Raw genomic sequence first — 20,187 nt, 5'->3', positions numbered from 1 at the left:
GAAAAAAAGCCAGAAAGTGATGGTAGATTCTTCTTCTTTTTGCAGACTACAGTGGGAACACCATAATAAAGCTGAAAAACAATGTTTTGTTTTTCTTAAAATTTGAAATGATCGATGCTGTAAAGCTTGTTGCATGGGAAAGTGCAAGTACAAAATTTGTTTTTTACTATAATCCTGCTGGTGATGTGTATTTGCTCACAATTGATGGTAGAAATATCAAACGCCAGATCTATCCATTGAAATTGGAAATCTTTAGTGCTACCCTGGGATTACAAGAAGTTTGTCCATACATATCATTCAAACACAGTTTGGACCTAAATATTTATTATCTAGACATGGGAGAAAAGTTGACCTTTTGGGCTCAGATAGTCTTTTTGGAAAATCTGGGCTTATCTATAGAGACTGAAGTCCATAGTCCAGATTTGCTGGCCAAAAAAACACATCAATATTATGAAATAGCTCGTGGAATCTGCACTAAGAATCAGGTGAGTCGTTTCTGCATATAATATAATTATATTTTACCTCAAGTTTTTGTTCTGGACTTTACTGAGTATGCCTGACTGGGCATAGACTAGTACAGTGCTTCCATGTGAGCCCTTTCCCCTGGAATTCTCCCTATAAGCTCTAAAGGTATGGGTGAACCTCTTACTGATTCACTGGCAGAACATTTCAAATGGTTCAGACAACATGCTAAGCCATAGTTAGGCTGCTAACCCTTTTGCAGTAAATGGTTAATGAGTGTTTAAACTGTGATTATGTAGCCACAATGGTTAGGAATGGTTCACACAACCCACTAAGCCATAATGTTTAGCTCAAAATGCTTAACCCCCACGGCTTAACATGTTGTTTGGACGGTCAGAGAAATATTCAATCCCCACCTCCTTGAATCCTCCAGCTCGAGCTCTCCAATCTCTCTCTTCTGCCTGCTGAGGACAGATGTCTTTGGAGGTTGCAAGCTGCAAGAGGAGAAATATACAGCCTTCCTTCGAAGGTTGCTTTGCTGGTCATGCACTACCTTTTAATCTGACCATCTGTTTAGAAAAGATATGCCACATTATAAAGAAGCCTCATTATAATTATATGAAAAGAAGGCTCTGTTATGCCATTATTATTATTATTATTATTATTTATTTATTTATTTATTTATATAGCACCATCAATGTACATGGTGCTGTACAGAGTAAAACAGTAAATAGCAAGACCCTGCCACATAGGCTTACATTCTAATAAAGTCATAGTAAAGCAATAAGGAGGGGGAGAGAATGCAAACAGGCACTGGGTAGGGTAAACAGGCACAGGGTAGGGAAAAACTAACAGTATAACTAACAGTCTAAAGTCCGAGTAACATTAAGTTTTAAAAGCTTTAGGGAAAAGAAAAGTTTTTAGCTGAGCTTTAAAAGCTGAGATTGAACTTGTAGATCTCAGATGTTCTGGGAAAGCATTCCAGGCGTAAGGGGCAGCAGAAGAGAATGGACGAAGCCGAGCAAGGGAAGTAGAGACCCTTGGGCAGGTGAGAAACATGGCACCAGAGGAGCGAAGAGCACGAGTGGGGCAATAGTGTGAGATGAGAGAGGAGAGATAGGAAGGAGCTAGACCGTGAAAAGCTTTGAAGGTCAACAAGAGAAGTTTAGATTGGATTCTGAAGTGAATTGGAAGCCAATGGAGAGATTTCAGAAGTGGAGTAACATGGTCAGAGCGGCGAGCCAAGAAGATAATCTTAGCGGCAGCGTGGTGGACAGAAACCAACGGACTGATGTGAGAAGAAGGAAGGCCAGAGAGAAGAAGGTTGCAGTAGTCCAACCGAGAAATAACCAGTGCATGAACAAGCGTCTTGGCAGAAGAGACAGACAGAAATGGTCGAATCCTGGCAATATTATACAGGAAAAAGCGACAGGATTTAGCTACTGCCTCAACATGAGGACTAAAGGAGAGCGAGGAATCAAATATAAAGCCAAGACTACGAGCTTCATTGACCAGAGTAAGCGTAACATCATTGACAGTAAGAGAGAATGAGAGGTGAGGAGAAGGTTTAGGAGGAAAAACAAGCAATTCAGTCTTAGCCATATTAAGTTTCAAACGACGATGAAGCAGCCAGGCTGAGATATCTGAAAGACATGCTGAGATACGATCGTGAACATCAGGAGAAAGTTCCGGAGATGAGAGATATAATTGTGTATCATCGGCATACAGATGATATTGGAGGCCATGAGACTGGATAAGCTTACCCAAGGGCAACATGTATAAAGAAAACAACAACGGGCCAAGCACCGAGCCTTGCGGAACCCCTGAGTTTATCTTGCAGACTTTAGAACCAGGCAGAATGGAGACACAGGGTGGAACCACAAATAGAATCCTCTATGATTGTAACTATAACGGCTGAGTATGGAACTTGTTTAGTTCAACTTCACATATTTTTGTTTTGCACCTTCTAAGCAGTGCAATGTGGCCTTTGCCTTATTGGTAATGCCTTTCCTACACTGAGCCGAGATCTGTTTCATTATAAACACTACAGTTTTTCTATGAATAAGATTATGTTCAATCAACAGATAATTGATCTGAGGTAAACTCATTATGTAAATAAGCCCTATACCTACAATTGGACCCTGTTGCTTGAATCCTTAAAATTAAAGTGATGTAGGAAGAAGGACGGGAAAATTATATAGCAAGAATAAGAGAAAAAATTACGCTTTTTATGCAAGGTGAACTTCACCTACTGACCATGCATTTTATAAATAAAAGGTTCAACGTGTTACATTTCTACGGAGCTTTTGACCCCATCCTTATGGAATATCCTACAATGGGATGTGTGTGTGATTTCTTTCCCGACTGTTTTTAGCGGACTTAAATGTTCCAGTTTTCTTTTAAATGAATGGATGCCCATCTTTATTTTGTAATTTAAAGTTTTAGTGTTGTAATTTAAAATGACTCATACTGCTGTTTTAGTTAGCTCTATTTTATATTTTATCATTTTAAATTGTTATCTTGTAAACTGACTTGTGAAGCCTTGGCCTCAAAAGACAACATAGAAATATTTTAATAATAAACAATTTAAATTAGTGGTAGTGCTGGGCCTATTTGTTTGGGCAGGCGTTTTGAGACTGAAGGTAAGAACAAATGATTTTAAAGTTCTTATAACTCTGGGATTTTTATATTTTGTTTATTAATTTGGTCTTATAAAGGCAGTTAGCTGCCCTAAATCTGCAAAGTTAAGGGGTTGTGTGTTTAATGTTGCTCTCTCCTAAGAAATAAAGGTTTTATCAAAATGTTTGTGGATGATGATCTTACCTAGCTTACTAATTCTTATTGTCCATTTGTATCTCATAGACAATCACATTTTATCAGGAAAACAATTACTCAGAAATAACTGATTATGAATCTGCAGTGTAAGTATTGTGATAGTTAAACTACCAACTCAGTAGTACAATATAGTGATTGAAGAGTCAATATCACATTTGCAGTCAGGGAGTTCTCTGAGTTTTTTTTTTTACCACAGCCAGCAATTCTTAGCACTGAACTGCAACCTGCTTTTAAAATCATCGAAAGTTGAGCTGACCCAACATATGCATTATTTATTTGGACTTCACTTGTCCCTCTAAAAGAAGGCTAAAGTGACTAACATTATATAATACAAAACCAATATCAAGTACAATAATATGCTATGAACAGCTGAGACATTCTATTATAATCAACAGTATAGAAATGTTACAAATAAATAAATAAAATATAAATAAATACAATGCCAAAAGACTACCATATCAAAAAATATCAGATAATAAAAATGCTACAATAAACCTATAAACAAACATTACATTTTGTAGGAGCTTTGAAGTGCACACAGAGTCTCTCTGCCTGCATGGACTGTCCCCTTTAATTTCAAGAGAGGAAGCCAATTCATTTCTACATTCTTGTCTATGTGCATCTACTCCATCCATAACGGATAAGATGGAAAGCCTACATGTGCAAGACATCTGTGTACACAGGGTAATCTAGGGTGACCAAATGGTTGTTTCCCCTTGGAAATCTCTGTGTTCTTCTTCGTGGTCTCTGTGCATCACACATATGGGCTCTGTGCCTGCGCGGAGCTACTGTCAGGAAAATTTCTAAAGCTGAGATTTGGGGTGGGAACCTTCCCCCACTCTCCAGTGCGCATGTCTAGGAGGGTTCCCGCCCAACTCCTCAGTTTTCCTTCGTCCACCTCACGGCTATTTTGTCGGGTTCTTTACTGCGAACATTACAAGCATTTACAGCTGAGTTATCTCCAAGTTTTCCCTTTCTTTTTCCTCAAATTTTTTTTTTTTTAAATTTAAATTAGACTACTATCTACCTCACAAGACAGCGGCTGCTGGTCACGAAAATTCTATTTGTGTATGGCCTTGAAGGCACTTTTCCACAAATGCACGCAATGTGGTAGTAAATTACCACCATTGAACAGACACAGCCATTGCCTTTTGTGCCTTGTAGAGGGCCACAAAGTGGATTCGTGCTATAACTGCCAGGCCTTCTCATGGCAAACTAGAAAAAATAGAGCCGATCGTCTAAAGGCTGAGTTGTGGACGCAGGCATTACAAGCTGTCCAAACCGCCAAACTTACTATGGTAGCAACAACACCTAATTCGGAGCGGCAAGCAGGGGCTCCGCTGGTCAGATCTCGTACTCCGCCGTAAACCTCACCGGCGTTGAGAGAGAGACACCTCCTACTCCTGAGAGAGTAACGACCAATGTACTAGCGAAAAAGCTAGCGAAAAGGGCCAGGGGAACAAAAGCCCCAGACGCTCACAAGAAAAAGAAAAAGAAAACCAACCATCAGCAGGGACAACAACAGTGACGTTCCAACCAATCAGAGGAACGGTCGGCACTGACTACAATGATCCCCTCGACATCGAGGATCGACAATATGCCTTCCCCCTCGACATCGAGGGTCGCTACCACGCCTCACTCCTCGACATCAAGGGCTGCTACCATACCTCACTCCTTGACACCGAGGATAGACACCATGGCGCTTTCCCTGACAGCGAGAGATGACATCATACCGCCTCAGTCTATCTCAGAAGGGGAAATAAGGGATTCGCCTCAAAGCCAAGTCATTAGACAAACTAGTCCTTGTATAATCTCCATACCGAGATCTCCACAACAGCGGGATCGCTACCGACGAGAATCCCTAGAGTCACTACATTTCGCAACAGCACAAGATCGTGCATACAATTATCCATATTACCCTCGACACCGTTCGCGCTCTCCAATGTCAGATCGAGACAGACGCTCGGACTTTTCAGCTCCTCCCACATACGTTACTGGGAAGATCCACGACGACATCGAGATTACGACCATTATTATCGTTATCCTCCATCAACGAGACATTCATCAATACCGCCAAATGTACCATACGAGGCACAAGAACATGTCTTTGCTTGCCCACAGCAACCTCCATCAGTACTGTACTCAACATCGAGGCACGACGCCGAGCCAACACAAGTCACATGTAACCCGTCTCCTATACCAGTAGTGCCCGAAGAGGAGCATTCCCAGAGGGATCCACCTCCGCGCCAGTCCACTGAACAAGATCTTGCAATGCAAATAGCCTCTCCTCACTCATTAACAGATAATTATCAGTCCGACTCCACATCATATTCTTCTGCTGCCCCATCCACTGCCTCACCAGATGGAATTGTGACATCGCAAGAGCCTCTCTCACCATCAGAGGACCTTGCCCACTTTTCAGACCAGATCCAACGGATGGCACAATCTCTGGGCATACAAACTTTCCAACCAGTACAAGCACTAGTTGACCCAGTTTTTGATGTTATAAATACAGAATCAGCATTACCGGTAGCCATTCCATTCGTACCAACATTACTTCAAACAGTCCAACAATCTTGGAAACAGCCCGCATCGATGCCACCCGCATTGAAGCGACTTGAAAATATGTATCGGGTACTTGAGAAAGACGCAGAATTTTTATTCTCTCACCCACAGCCCAACTCTATTATTGTTGAATCTGCTCAGGGCCGTTCACAACACATTCACTCAGCACCAGTTGACAAGGAGGGCAGACGCTTGGATCTCATGGGGAGAAGATTTTATTCATCAGCTTCCCTAAGTTTGAAAGTGTCAAACTATCAGGCCACCATGGCAAGATATCAAGTATTCCTGCTAGACAAGATCGCATCACTTTGCAATAATCTTAGCGATGATCAAAGAGAGCTCGCCCGAGTTTTTTCAGACGAAGCAATTAAACTTGCCAAACAACAGATTAACACATCGAAGCATCAGGCTGATTGTGGTGCTAAGGTAATGGTGGGGGCGGTAGCATTATGCCGTCATGCCTGGCTCAGATCTATGGGATTGTCACAGGAGGCCAAGACCCGCATCAAAGACTTGCCCTTCGATGGCGAGGGACTTTTCAACGCAAAAACAGATGAAGCAATGGATTCGGTACAGAAAGCCAGAACAACTGCAAAGAAGATGGGATTAGGTTTTCCAACACAGCAATTTAAACAAAGACGTTGGTACTGACAACCACAGTCACAGTACCAACGTTATCAGAACGAACGTCCAAGATTCCAACAAGGATGCTTCCCACAACAGCTAAGACCAAATAGGGGACAATTTCCCTCTTCTCGCCCTCGATTTCAAAAACGAAAGAGCGACTTTAACAGCAGACAGCGTCTTTGACTATATTGTCAAAACGACAAAACACATCACCCCATTCGGCAACCGTCTACCCAAATTCCTTTTGACATGGACACACATCACATCAGACGCATGGGTTTTAGCCATAATTGCACGAGGATGCCGCATAGAATTCGACACACTGCCCCCATCAGGCATCCTTCGAATTACAGCCCCCTCAACACCTTTAAGACAGGAAGTACTTACCCTCCTAGCAAAGGGAGCTATTACTGCGGTACCGAAATCCCAACTACATCAGGGTTTCTACTCCCAATACTTTACCGTGCCAAAGAAGGACGACGGCTTGCGCCCAATTTTGGATTTAAGAGATCTAAACACCTTCATATCCCCCAAAAAATTTCAGATGATTTCCCTAGCCAGCATACTGCCACTACTAACAAAACACGCGTGGTTCGCATCGATCGATCTCAAGGATGCCTATTTCCACATAGACATTCATGCCCAAAGTTAACAATAGCTTCGGTTTCTCATCGGGCACCAGGCATTCCAATTCACAGTCCTACCTTTCGGTCTTTCCACGGCACAACGCGTGTTCACAAAATGCATGGCAGTAGTCTGTGCTTTCCTAAGACAACAAAAGATTCAAGTCTACCCCTACATAGACGAATGGCTTATAGTCGCAGACTGCCGCCAGTCATTAGTCAACAACCTATGTATCATACAATCCCTACTTTAAGACTTAGGTCTTTACATAAACAAGGAAAAGTCTTGCTTATTCCGGAGAATATCCATCAAATTCATAGGAGCGATCCTCGATGCAATTCGATGCAGGGCATTCCTCCCCTTGGACAGGGCAAGAACCATCATCGACCTAGCAAGAAAGATAAGAACACGAAGCAAACAAAGAGCCATCACCATCCAAAGGATATTAGGACTAATGGCATCCACTACTATGGTGGTAAAACTGGCACGGCTAAAAATGTGGAGAATGCAGTTGTGGTTCACAAGAGTCTTCAACCCTACACGAAACGCAAGACGGGTCACACTCCACGTACCACCAGAAGTAGCAAAATCACTACAATGGTGGATGTCGTACCGGAATTTACTGTTCGGAATCCCCTTCCAGCCACCTACACCTTCAGGCATCATCACCACCGATGCTTCCACGATAGGATGGGGAGCCCATTACAAGGACTTAAGAGTACAAGGCCGTTGGGCTTACAAGGACAAGCACAAGCATATCAACATCCTAGAGCTACTTGCAGTCCAAAAGGCACTCAAGGCTTTTCAGACACAACTTTACCACCAGCACATTCAAATAACATCGGACAACACCACAGTGGTTTTCCATTTAAACAAGCAAGGTGGAACCAGATCAATACCTCTGGTTCAACTCACCATCCAAATCTTGGAATGGTGCAATGCATGACACATTGCCATTACTGCAGTTCATATTGCGGGAGAACACAACCAGCTTGCAGACCAACTCAGCAGAACCATGGCAACTGCACACGAATGGCAAATTCACTCAGACGTGATTCACAACATATTCGACAGGTGGGGCAGCCCATCTATCGACCTTTTTGCCACAACACACAACAGTATTTGCAGCCAGTTCTGCAGCAGAGCAGGAATCGGACATCAGTCAATGGGAGATGCCTTCCTTCGCAAATGGAACACAGGCTTTACCTACCTATTCCTACCATTCCCTCTATTAACAAGGATTCTAGCGAAAATCATAACAGACAATGTCAATTGCATCCTTCTAGCCCTGTGGTGGCCCAGGCAACCCTGGTTTGCCCCTCTCTTGGACAGAGCCCAAGGGAAGTTCCTTCGCTTGGCAACGAGACCAGATCTACTTTACCAGAGCCAGGGACGAGTTCACCATCCAGACCTCGACTCACTACACCTGACAGCCTGGAGGCTAACGCCACTCTGAATCAGGATACTTACACACCCGAGATTCAAATCATTCTAGACGCAGCTCTGAAACAATCAACTAGATTGTCTTATAAGAGAAAATGGAACGCTTTTTCAAAGTTTGCCATAATGAAAGACTCTGACCCACTAAGGTGTAATATAACTATAATTTTATTGTTCTTGTTACAATTAGTTCAAAGAAATCTTAAATATTCATCTATAAGAGTTTACCTGGCTGCAATCTCTGCATACCATGAAAAGTTATACGGATCTTCAGTGTTCGTTCATCCAGTGGTCCAAAAGTTTTTAAAGGGCCTTCATAATTTACATCCACCTGTTAAATCTCCAGTCCCTTCATGGAGCTTATCTCTTGTACTCCATGCACTGTTATCCAAACCCTTTGAGCCTTTGGCCACAGTTGATTTAAGACTACTAACACTTAAGCTTGTCTTTCTCATCGCAATTACCACTGCTAGAAGAGTAGGCGAACTTGCAGCACTTAGAATAGATGAACCTTATTTAATATTTCATAGGGACAAGGTAGTATTACGCCCAGACAGCCAATTTCTTCCAAAGGTCGTGTCCGCCTTTCATGTAAACCAGGACATCATTCTTCCAGCCTTCTTTCCATCACCCACATCAGACATTGAGAAATCATTACACATGCTCGACGTTAGATGAGCTCTCGCGTTTTACAAGTCCCACACAGAAACCATCCGTCAGTCGGAACGTCTTTTCATCTGCTACGGTGGTCCTAAAAAAGGACTTCCTGTATCAAAACAAAGAATATCATCATGGATAGTTCAGACTATAGCTCTGACCTATTAATTAGTAGGCATGACACCCCAATGCTTCTTAAAGCACATTCAACCAGAGCAGTCACCACATCCTCTGCATTTGACAAGGGTGTTTCAGTTCCGGAACTGTGTTGCGCTGCCACATGGTCGAAATCTACGACTTTTATTCGACACTACAGATTGGACATGAGATCTAGAGCCGATTGTGCATTTGGAAGAGCTGTCCTATCATCAATTCTGCACTGACACCTACCCACCTCCGGTAAGTCAGCTTGCTAATCGTCCATATGTGTGATGCACAGAGACCACGAAGAAGAAATGCAGGTTGCTTACCTGTAACTGTAGTTCTTCGAGTGGTCATCTGTGCAGTCACACAACCCACCCACCATCCCCTCTTCGGTGTGGTGCTATATTATATAACAAAAATTGCTCCTCAGTACGAGGCTTGGGTCTCAGGAGAACTGAGGAGTCGGGCGGGAACCCTCCTAGACATGCGCACTGGAGAGTGGGGGAGGGTTCCCGCCCCAAATCTCAGCTTTAGAAGTTTTCCCAACAGTAGCTCCACACAGGCGCAGAGCCCATATGTGTGACTGCACAGATGACCACTCGAAGAACTACAGTTACAGGTAAGCAACCTGCATTTTTCATGCCCTCAGGGGGGGAGCTCCAGGTGGAATTCTGAATTTATTTAAATCCTTCAGGAAAGGCTGGGTGCAGATCACACGTTTCTGGGCCTTGGGAAAGTGCACAGATCACCTTTACTATTATCCTGGCTGGGGAATATCTGCGCATGCGCAGATATCCTTCCAGCCACACTAATGGCGTGGGCAATCTATGCACTTTCCAGAGGCCAGAAAATGCATGACCCCATGCCTGCTTGCGTGGCTGGGGAGGATATCTGTGCTTCCTCACCTCTTCCACAAGCCACGGACTGACGGTTCAGGACACAGCGGGACACAGCACTACGAAGACTTGCTGCTCCCAGAAGTCTGTTTCTCCTGGAAGTGTCTAGCCTTGCGAGACTTCCAGGACAAAGTGTCTGAAGTGTCACTCATCCCGGAAATATCGCAATGTTTGACACTTCTGGGAGAAGCAGGGAGGGCAACTTCATGGAGAGGCACATCTTTATAGTGCTGCATCCCGCTGTGTCCTGAGCTGGCTCAGGACACAGTGGGACACAGCGCTACAAAGATGTTCCACTGCTGAAAGTCGCCTTCCCTGCGTAGAGCTGCTGGCTCGGGACACAGCGGGATGCAACGCTATGAAGATGCACTGCTCCGGAAGTTGCCCTCCCTGCTTCTCCCAGAAGTGTCAAGCCTCATGAGACTTCCAGGATGAGTGAGACTTCAGACACTTCATCCCAGAAGTCTTGCAAGGCTTGACGCTTCCAGGAGAAGCAGCAGGCATGTACACGTGCACGCCAAGAGCACACTGGCTGGCTGGTTGGCTAGCTGGCCAGGTCGGTGGCCACAGCTGCAACAGCAGCATGGGTACGGTGGTGGCCATGGCCATAGCAGCAACAATGCAGGGCAAGGTGGTGGCGGCGGCGGCGGCAGCAGCAGTGTGGATGAGGCTACATGGTGGCAGCAGTACCAGTAGCAGCACATGGCGAGACGATGACAGTGACTAGCGAGGCAAGGGAGTGGGGGCAGCGAGAAGGAGGCAGTGCTATTTAATTTAATAGAAAAAATCTTCCCCATGGCGCCCATATAGTACTTTTTTTGTGCTGTTTTTATTTGTTTTTGTTTTTTTAACTTAAGCTGTCTGACTCACTGGCATTCTCTCACTGAACTTTCTTGCCAGTTCTTTTACGTGTAGCCTGCAAGTATTTTCATGTATATTTCAAAATATGTAACATGGGAAGAGTGATGTCATATTCCTGGCCCTTCTTTTCCACTTTTTCCAAACTCTGACTGCATTTCATGACAGTAATGGTTTAGTTGTAGGATTCAGAGATGCTCCAGGGTATCTTACTTGCAGGCAACATGTAAAAGAACTGGCAAGAAAGTTCAGAGTTTTAGCATACATTAAGGATCTTAGCAGCCTGTATTAGTATTTAAAACTCCATCAGTTTCTACTCAAGTAAAGACAGTATACTTGGAAACTCAAGATAATATACTAGGAAACACCAGACAGCTGCAAAACCCAGACTTCTGTTACCCCTTTGCTAGAACCCATTTTGGGGCACACTGCAGCTATGCAGGCTTAACAGCCATTCCCTCTCCTTGAGGAACCCTGGGAATTCGATTCCCACGTGTGCTGTGAAGGAGGAGATCTTATAACAGATTTGTTAGTGCCTGCACTAAACTTCATTTCCCTCTTCATCAGAGTTAATGCTGCAGGAGCTATACTAAAGTGACCAGACACAAAAAACTAGGCATGTGCTCCACTCCGATTAGAAGCGTAGAAGCAGGAGCGAATTGGCCTTCTCCGCCTTGCCCAGAGGCAGAGTAGAAGCGGACCGCGGACCCCTAGAAGCAAGGCGAAGAGAAGCGCCCATTTTCGGAGCGCTCCGGTTTCCGCGGTCCGATCCGATTGCCATCTTGAAACATTTCGCCCATAGGATTGCATTGCGGAAAAGAAAGGGGATAACTGTGTTGTTTTTTAAGCTATCTTTCTGAAAATTCTTGTGCTTGGAGAGTCGTGGATGGGGGTCATTTTGAGCCTACTCTCAGCTCTCTGCGTGCTGCGGTTCATGTGCTAGAATTTTTTTAAAAAATCGGCGGGAAAAATACCTTTTCCGAAGGGCTGAGGGGCAGAGTCAACTCCCAGTCATGATCACATGATCCCAAAGTTGGAGGAGGGGATAGGCAAAACGGGAAACTTCTCTTTCTACTCTGAACGGAGTTTTCCCAGTGTTTTTTTAAAACAGTAGCTCCACCAAATGCACTAACACAACCTGAAATCATACTAACAGATAGGAAACACACAGCAGTGCTACCCACCCTAACTTTGGGGAACAACTGAAAAAATGTGGTGCAAGGGGATGAGCTCCCCTAGGGCATCCCATGTGGACGTGCCCTCACTCTCTCCTGTACTTGGAGGGCCATCAGAGCCCTCCAAAGAGAGTAACCCGGTGGAGCAATGCCTATCATGAGTTGAAGTGAGAGCTCTACTCCTCAGAGCTCTCGTGGTGGAGCAATGGCTTTCATGAGTTCAACTGACAGCGTTGCTTCTTAAAAGACTGGTCACTAGGACCAGTCAAATTGGCAGCTGCTTCCCCCTCCCCTGGGCACGTCCCCTTATTGCTGGTAAAAGACAGATATAGCCTTTATAAAAAAGTTCTTCTTGTTTTTTATTCAGCAACACTACTGCTTTTAATTCCACCACTCCTTTGTTTATTTATTTATTTATTTTATTTATTTTATTACATTTATATACCCCCCCCCAGCCGAAGCTCTCTAGGCGGTTTACAACAATTTATTTATTTATTCCATTTTATATGCATTACTGGCTTATCCTTGGCTCATTTCCTTATGCCCCCAGAAATGTCTGCTGCCTGCCTGCCTTCCCTCCCTCCTCCCCTGCCCGCCTCGCAGGAATATTGTGTGTGTCTGGCTTTGACTGAGGGGAGAAGTCCTTCCTGCGCTCACTTGGAGTTTTGGAAGCCCCGCCAAAAAACAGGGGATGATGGGACTGCCTTGAGTCTCGGCGTGCGGCATATGTATCCCTGGATAAGCTATCATGGTGGCGAGTTTGAGATTTCTAACGTGCAAATTGATGGAGCTATCGAAAGGGGTGTGAATGGGGTGTTGGATTTTCATAAATTCCCCAAAAAACAGGGGATGATGGGACTGCCTTGAGTCTTGGTGTGCATGTGCATCCCTGGATAAGCTATCATGGTGGCGAGTTTGAGATTTCTAACGTGCAAATTGATGGAGCTATCGAAAGGGGTGTGAATGGGGTGTTGGATTTTCATAAATTCCCCAAAAAACAGGGGATGATGGGACTGCCTTGAGTCTGGGCGTGCATGTGCATCCCTGGATAAGCTATCATGGTGGTGAGTTTGAGATTTTTAACGTGCAAATTGACGGAGCTATCGAAAGGGGTGTGAATGGGGTGTTGGATTTTCATAAATTCCCCAAAAATCAGGGCATGATGGGACTGCCTTGAGTCTTGGTGTGCGTGTGCATCCCTGGATAAGCTATCATGGTGGCGAGTTTGAGGTTTTTAACGTGCAAATTGACAGAGCTATCGAAAGGGGTGTGAATGGGGTGTTGGATTTTCATAAATTCCCCAAAAATCAGGAGATGATGGGACTGCCTTGAGACTTGGTGTGTGTGTGTATACCTCTATGAGGTGTCATGGTGCCAAACGTGAGGTTTCTAACTTTCACAGAAAAAAAGTTTTATACTTTTTTAGCTTAATGCAAGCCTATCGGGGGGGGGGGAACGGAGCTCCGATCCGGATCCGGAGCTTCGCAGCGGAGCAGAGCAGGCATGGGCAGAGCGGGGGCAGAGCGAAGCGGCCCGATCCGCAAATCACGGATCTGGAAGAGAAGCGGAGCAGGGGGTCCGTGCACACCCCTACAAAAGACGTCAGGGCTCCTGCAGCTTTAACTGTAGTGATGAACAGGGAATTTCACAAGGGGCTGCATGCATACAAATGACACCTACTGAAATTCCTTTTTCTGTACAACTGTTAAAGATACAGAACCCCTGTTCTCCTTTTCATATGGTCACCCTATGCTAGTGAGAAGTGACTGCAACAAGCCTTTAGTCCATTTTGTTCCATGGATAACTTTTGCGGGGTAATAGTGTTTTATACTCTTTCTGAATACTAGGTTGTTAGTTTGTTGTACTTGATTTTTCTGCACTTGTTCATTGGGAGCAGTGTACTGAATCTGTGAGTATGGATATGAGAAAGGTGATGGGGAAAGAGTGCTAGATACACCGTGGCCATTGTGATGGCGGAGGCAGTACATTGATGGCTCCACCACCGCTTTTTTCTGCAGCGACGGCCATGGCGCGTCTTATGCAGTGGCCGTTGTCCTCTGCCCTGCGATCCATTTGGGGAGAGTCTCGAGGGGATAGAAAAAGCTCCTTTTATCCCCTCAAGCCAATCTCCAGATGGATGGTGGGGCAAGGAGCATACACGTCCCTGGGAACACATGGGGTGTTGTGATCAGCAGCGCCCCATTCCAGGTGGCGTGGGGGGAGCCCCAGATCAGTCTTCCCCACCAAGAGACGGCAAGATTGGCGGCTGCCCAAGCTCTTCCTGGGATGGGATTATTTCCCATGCCAATAGAAGTGCACCTCGCAACTCTGTAAACACAGGAAATAGCCAATGGAGCCTGTCACACAACACAATAAGCAACGCTTGTGCAGATAAACAACTCTGCAAACTATTGGTTATCTGTGTTGGTTATTTCTTGAAAATTAACCATGACGTGTTCTGCCCCCCAACAGATGACATGTTAGTCAATGGGGAACTATTTAAGCAATGGTTGTTTAAATAGTCCACTGTTGACTAACGTGTTGTCTGAACTGAGCCATAGTATAGCAAAAGCTTCAAAGCACAGCAAAATCTACAAAAGTAGGAATGAGTGGAGTTAATTTCAGATACATTGAATGTCTCACTTGTTCTTTATTTCAGTGATCTTAACATTAAGATATCACGTAGAATAGGTTTGTCTTAATTGTGAGCTGTAGAATCAGACATGTGACCAAGGCCATGTTGGGGTGGGCACACACCCTTGGGGGCGGGTCATGTTCGGGTGTCATTTTTGGTTTCCAAAATATGGTCACCCTATCATTATGTCCAAACAAGCCTAATGAGTGCAGCACTGACAAATAAGTATTTCAAAGTTGTCATCTCTATGATCAATTATTTTACTTTAGGAGAATGATGTGATTAAATATTCTGTGGGCATTGTTGGGGTAGAAAAATTTGGGAAGGATTACTTGATCCAAAAAATATAAAGAAAAAGAATTGCTATGGTGTCATATCACCCCCTCACCAAAGTTGTCAGGACCCCAATAATCAGTGACATTAGACTTGGTCCAAGAAGCTTGAAATATTCAAAATGGGTCATGATAGAGATGCCTTAATAGTCCTTTCTCTCAGAAACATGCTGGCATCAATCAGGGCAAATCTAGAATAATTATGTAAGAAATATTTTATTATTATTATTATTATGATGATGATGATGATGATGATGATGAAATGTAATTAAGAAAAAGTTCAAAAATCAATATATGAAAGGAACAGTACCATGTTCAACAGATATTTTCCCATACTTTTCCAGCATCCAATTGTACATAATACTCATGCACATAAATATGTAGATATCTTTTTAAATATCCAGATAAGTTAGTAGATAATTTTCTTTTAAGGATTCTGAGGATCATAAGCAAATGAAATTGCTGGTGATTTTATCCCAGGCCTAATCTACACCAAGCAGGATATTGCACTATGAAAGCAGTATGAAAGCGGTATATAAAAGGCAGGAGCCACACTACTGCTTTATAGTGGTATTGAAGTGCTCTGACAATTGTTGGAGCCCATTGACACACACTATAGACTGCCTTCGTAGTGCAATATCTTGCTTGGTGTAGGTTAGGCCCTGGTTGTGCTTTTATATTGTATTTTATATCATGGTTGTTTTATACTTTGAATGGTTTTAATTTTTGTTAGACCTTCGGCTATTGGGCAGTATAGAAATGTGATAAATAAATAAATAAATAAAGTTGTTTTCAACCTTGCATAGGCAACATTAATAGTAATGTTCACAGAATTATGTTTTCTACCAGGGGTCCAGGCATGCTAGTAATATGAAAGTGGGGGGAAAGACACATGTATAAGGAAAATAAACCCTCTCTGTGTTAGATTAATTTTAAAGTACATGTAAATTGCACCATCTTTTTTTTTATTATTTCTGTATAGAACTATATCACAGGGTGTTCTGACAGTTCAACTTGAACCTTCTTCTCTTGGAAAAACATGTGAATCAAAAAGCAAGGTATGCTGACTGATTGAAACATCAATCTTCATGAAATATGGTGACAAATGTATGAAAATTAATTTTCTACCAAACCACTATCCTTAGGTTAAATTAGGACTAGCTCTCTAATACCTTTTAGCACCTAGACATTTTGCCCATGATTGGACAATAAACTATACACAGTTACTTATTTTTGAAATAGTCCATGATCTCCCGCCACACAAATGGGCTATTAAGCTACTGTGTGTAATTTCTCTCACACACCGCCCACTACCTTGCTGCAGTCCTCCCACCTGAACAGTTTCACTGTTTCTAAGGTGCTGGATGTTTGCAGTTGGGAGGCACCCAATCCAAATGAAAACCAAATATGACTACTCACCAAGGAGCAAAACTCCTGAGTGCACCCAAAAGAGGGAGATGGCTATAAAACCTTAGGCTTCGCAGGATTGGGACAAAACTTCATACATAGCCTCTCCTAGTGGAGGGGCACATAATCCACCTTCAAAACTCTGTGCGATTATACCCAGGGGAGGGGAAATCCGGGATATATATTTTTAAAAAAGGATGGCATAAATAAACCTTTGGAAAATAAGCAAAAATAAAGAAAACAGCCCAAAGCATCCCCCCAAAGCCTAAAGTGTACAATTGCACAGGTACAACTTTGCACAATTGCAAATTTGTGTGAATTTGCATTTGCACAAATTCACACCTGTGCAATTGTGAACTTACTTAGTGCACCCAGAATTTTTCCTCCCCTGGGTATAATTGCATGTGGTTTTGAAGGTGGATTGGCTGCTCTCTGTTAGGGGATGCTGTGTATGAAGTTTGTTCCCAATCTTGCAAACTTTCAAGGGTTTATAAAGTGGCAGCAGCTATATGATCCTATCTTGCCTTGTGACTCTGTAAGCGAGCAAATTAACCACAATGCCTGACAGATGACATAACTCATGGTGGGTTAAATAATATGTACTGCAGACCATAGGTTATCCGAGTGGGTTATTTTGGGCAAATAACCCATTGTAGGTTAAAAAAAAATACCGACAAACAACACAATAACCCAGAATGGCTCTAGGTTTTTGTTTCCCTGTATAAACTGCATAAATATTTTTCTCCACTTATCAAAGTATTTTTCCAACAAATGAATTGGAATAGTCTGATTTAAATTAGGTAGCATCACAATCTTTATTGATGCTATTTTTTCAGTACCAAGATAATTTAACTTTGGTCCATTTAGTAAGAACGTTCCGATTTAGTCTATAAAGAAGTTTGTACTTTAGTTTGATTATCTTTTTCAGTTGCCTTGGAATCTATATGCAAGGTATTTTATGTAGAAGGAAATTGGCATGTTGCAAACCCTGCTTAGGTCTAATATTTCATCCTGCTTCAGTCTAATGTATGGAGGGAGAGCAAATGAGGTTGTTTGTGACAGAGGATACTGTTGCTGATCTACAGCAAACCCGCAGCTCCCCCCTGGAAAAGGCACATTTTTGGAAAGTCATTTTAGTGCAACTTTTTTCCTAAACACAGCTGCCCAGTGGTTCCACTGCAGTGTATCCCATCCCACATCTTGGGCATACCTATTTATGTGACCTGACAATAACATGGCCAAGAGATGGAGCCATCCCAGATCCTTAGGGAGCTCATTCCACCCCAGCTGTGGAATGAGCTCCCTAAGGAGGTTCGCTTGGCACCTACGTTATATGCTTTTAGACGCCAGGTGAAGACCTTTTATTCTCCCAGCACTTTATTATTATTATTATTATTATTTATTTATATAGCACCATCAATGTACATGCTGCTGTACAGAGTAAAACAGTAAATAGCAAGACCCTGCCGCATAGGCTTACAATCTAATAACAGTCTATAAATATATTTTAACTCAGTGTTTTAAATTTGTAATTTTGCATTGCTGCTGTTTTTATCTGGTTGAGCTTTTATATTGTATTTTATATTATGGTTTTATACTGTTGTTTTATACTTTGAATGTTTTTAATTTTTGTGAACCGCCCAGAGAGCTCCGGCTATTGGGCGGTATAGAAATGTAATAAATAAATGAATAAATAGTGTCTGTTTCCGATTCATAATATCACAGCAGCGCTATTCCAACCATTCACAATAGTGCAGTAGCTGCTTCACCGATTGAGATTAATGGCCTCTGTTTCCCATTCATAATATCACAGCAGTGCTCTTTTAATCTTTAACAATATCCCAGTGCTACATGAGAGGGGAGAGGTGTGGGATAAATTACAATGGCTTAATTCAGCATATCCATATACATGCGGGAGAGCATGTATGGGAGAGGGGAACAACTCTCTCAATTTCTGAGCAGCACCTACAGGGTTGATGACATTCAGTTCTACTAGTTGAACTCTGTGCACCCAACCCCAAAGTATGGCCATTTCAAGAGAGGTGTGTGACCAAAGTGGGTTTTTAGGTAGTGTATACTCTGCTTTTCCTGCTTTGTGTGCCACTGATGTACCAAAACCAATTTTATGAAAATCCGTATAAAACCAGAAAGCACTTCTTAGTCTGTTTCCCTGAAGATTGGTCCCTAGACTTGCTACCAAAGTACTATTCCAATACAGTAAACATGGAGGCTTGGGGATTTCACATGTGAAGTTTTATTATGTAGTATATCAACTCAGGCACCTGGTGCAGTTTCTGGGTCTCCAGTGAGAAAGCTCCTGGACGCAATGAGAGAGGGAAAGAAATTCCAAAGAAGAAATATTCTAATTTACAGGAAAATAAGTATAAAATATATTAATGGATTAGATAACATTCTACACCTCAAAAAAGGGTTAACATCGCATAAATTGGGAGCTAATGTGATGTCCCCAGTTACCCTCTTTTTATTGCACACCCTGTTCTGTAACAAAAAGAAATTTAAGCAGATGTTGGCCTCTCTACAGGGTGCAAGGATCTATGTCAAGACTTGCTGCTTAGGCTCATATTGTGATCTATTTGCATAGAAAATAACCTTGTTTGCAAAGGCCATGAAGCATATTCATGCAGTCACTCTGAATGCTATACAGCTGATTGTGCAGGTGATTTGTTACACTGACTTATGTTTTATGTTTCCTTAATGCATGATACATTTAGTTATATTATTTGTAATGTCTGCAAGTCACATACAATGTCTACAAGTCACATACACTAGAGGCCTTCAAGAGGCAGTTGGACAAGCTGTCACTGAGTTATAGTTTCATACCCATTTTTACTCCAAACATCAGAGAAGCTAAATAACACAACATGAGAGAAGGGAAGTAACGCAGCTTCGGAAAAGCTAAATAACACAACATCAGAGAAGCAAAGTTGTGCAGCATCAGAGAAGTGCATAATCACAGCTCTTAATGGAAATGGAACAGCTAGAAAAAGGAGTAATTGGAGCTCCATCCCTTGACTACGTCACAGGTCACAGAGGCACAGCCAGGATTTAATGCAGAGGAATGGGGGCACATTGAAGAGGAAGCACTAGGGAGCTGCTTTAATAAAAAGAATGGAGTAAAACGACTCTCAGATAAGGCTTTTTGAGATGGAAGTGACTGTTTAGGTGCATACCGGCCCCAACAGCATTTGCCACCAATGATTTCACAGCACTCCCAAGCTGCTGGAAATTCCCCATGAAGACAGCCCCCACAAAGAAGAATGGCAGGTAGCTTACCTGTAACTCTATTTCTTTAAGTGGTCTTATGTGCAGTCATACAACTCACCCGACTACCCTGCTGCAGGTGCAGTAATGTCTGTATCTTCACTTCACTTCCATTTTTATGACCACTGTGTCAATCAGAAGTTCAAAATGAATAGGAAAGTGGGAGCCACACCCCTTGAACTTGAAATCAGAGGATGTGGGGGGGGGGCTTCCATCACTACTCTAGCCTAGCTAGAGAAGTTTCCAAA

At 43.0% G+C, this 20,187-nt stretch overlaps 1 protein-coding gene across 1 annotated transcript in view; it reads left to right on the top strand.

Annotated features, from left to right (window-relative positions):
* LOC134397806 (cation channel sperm-associated auxiliary subunit epsilon-like) overlaps positions 1 to 20,187 on the top strand; it is a 116,252-nt gene that overhangs the window by 58,191 nt on the left and 37,874 nt on the right. The window contains exons 11-13 of the mRNA XM_063124769.1: positions 46 to 485; positions 3,325 to 3,383; positions 16,233 to 16,308. Of these exons, the coding sequence (XP_062980839.1) occupies positions 46 to 485; positions 3,325 to 3,383; positions 16,233 to 16,308 (575 nt within the window). The remainder of the gene's footprint in view (positions 1 to 45; positions 486 to 3,324; positions 3,384 to 16,232; positions 16,309 to 20,187) is intronic.

Source organism: Elgaria multicarinata, chromosome 4, assembly GCF_023053635.1.
Source record: "Elgaria multicarinata webbii isolate HBS135686 ecotype San Diego chromosome 4, rElgMul1.1.pri, whole genome shotgun sequence".
Taxonomy (NCBI): domain Eukaryota; kingdom Metazoa; phylum Chordata; class Lepidosauria; order Squamata; family Anguidae; genus Elgaria; species Elgaria multicarinata.
This window is presented reverse-complemented; position numbering and strand designations above follow the sequence as displayed.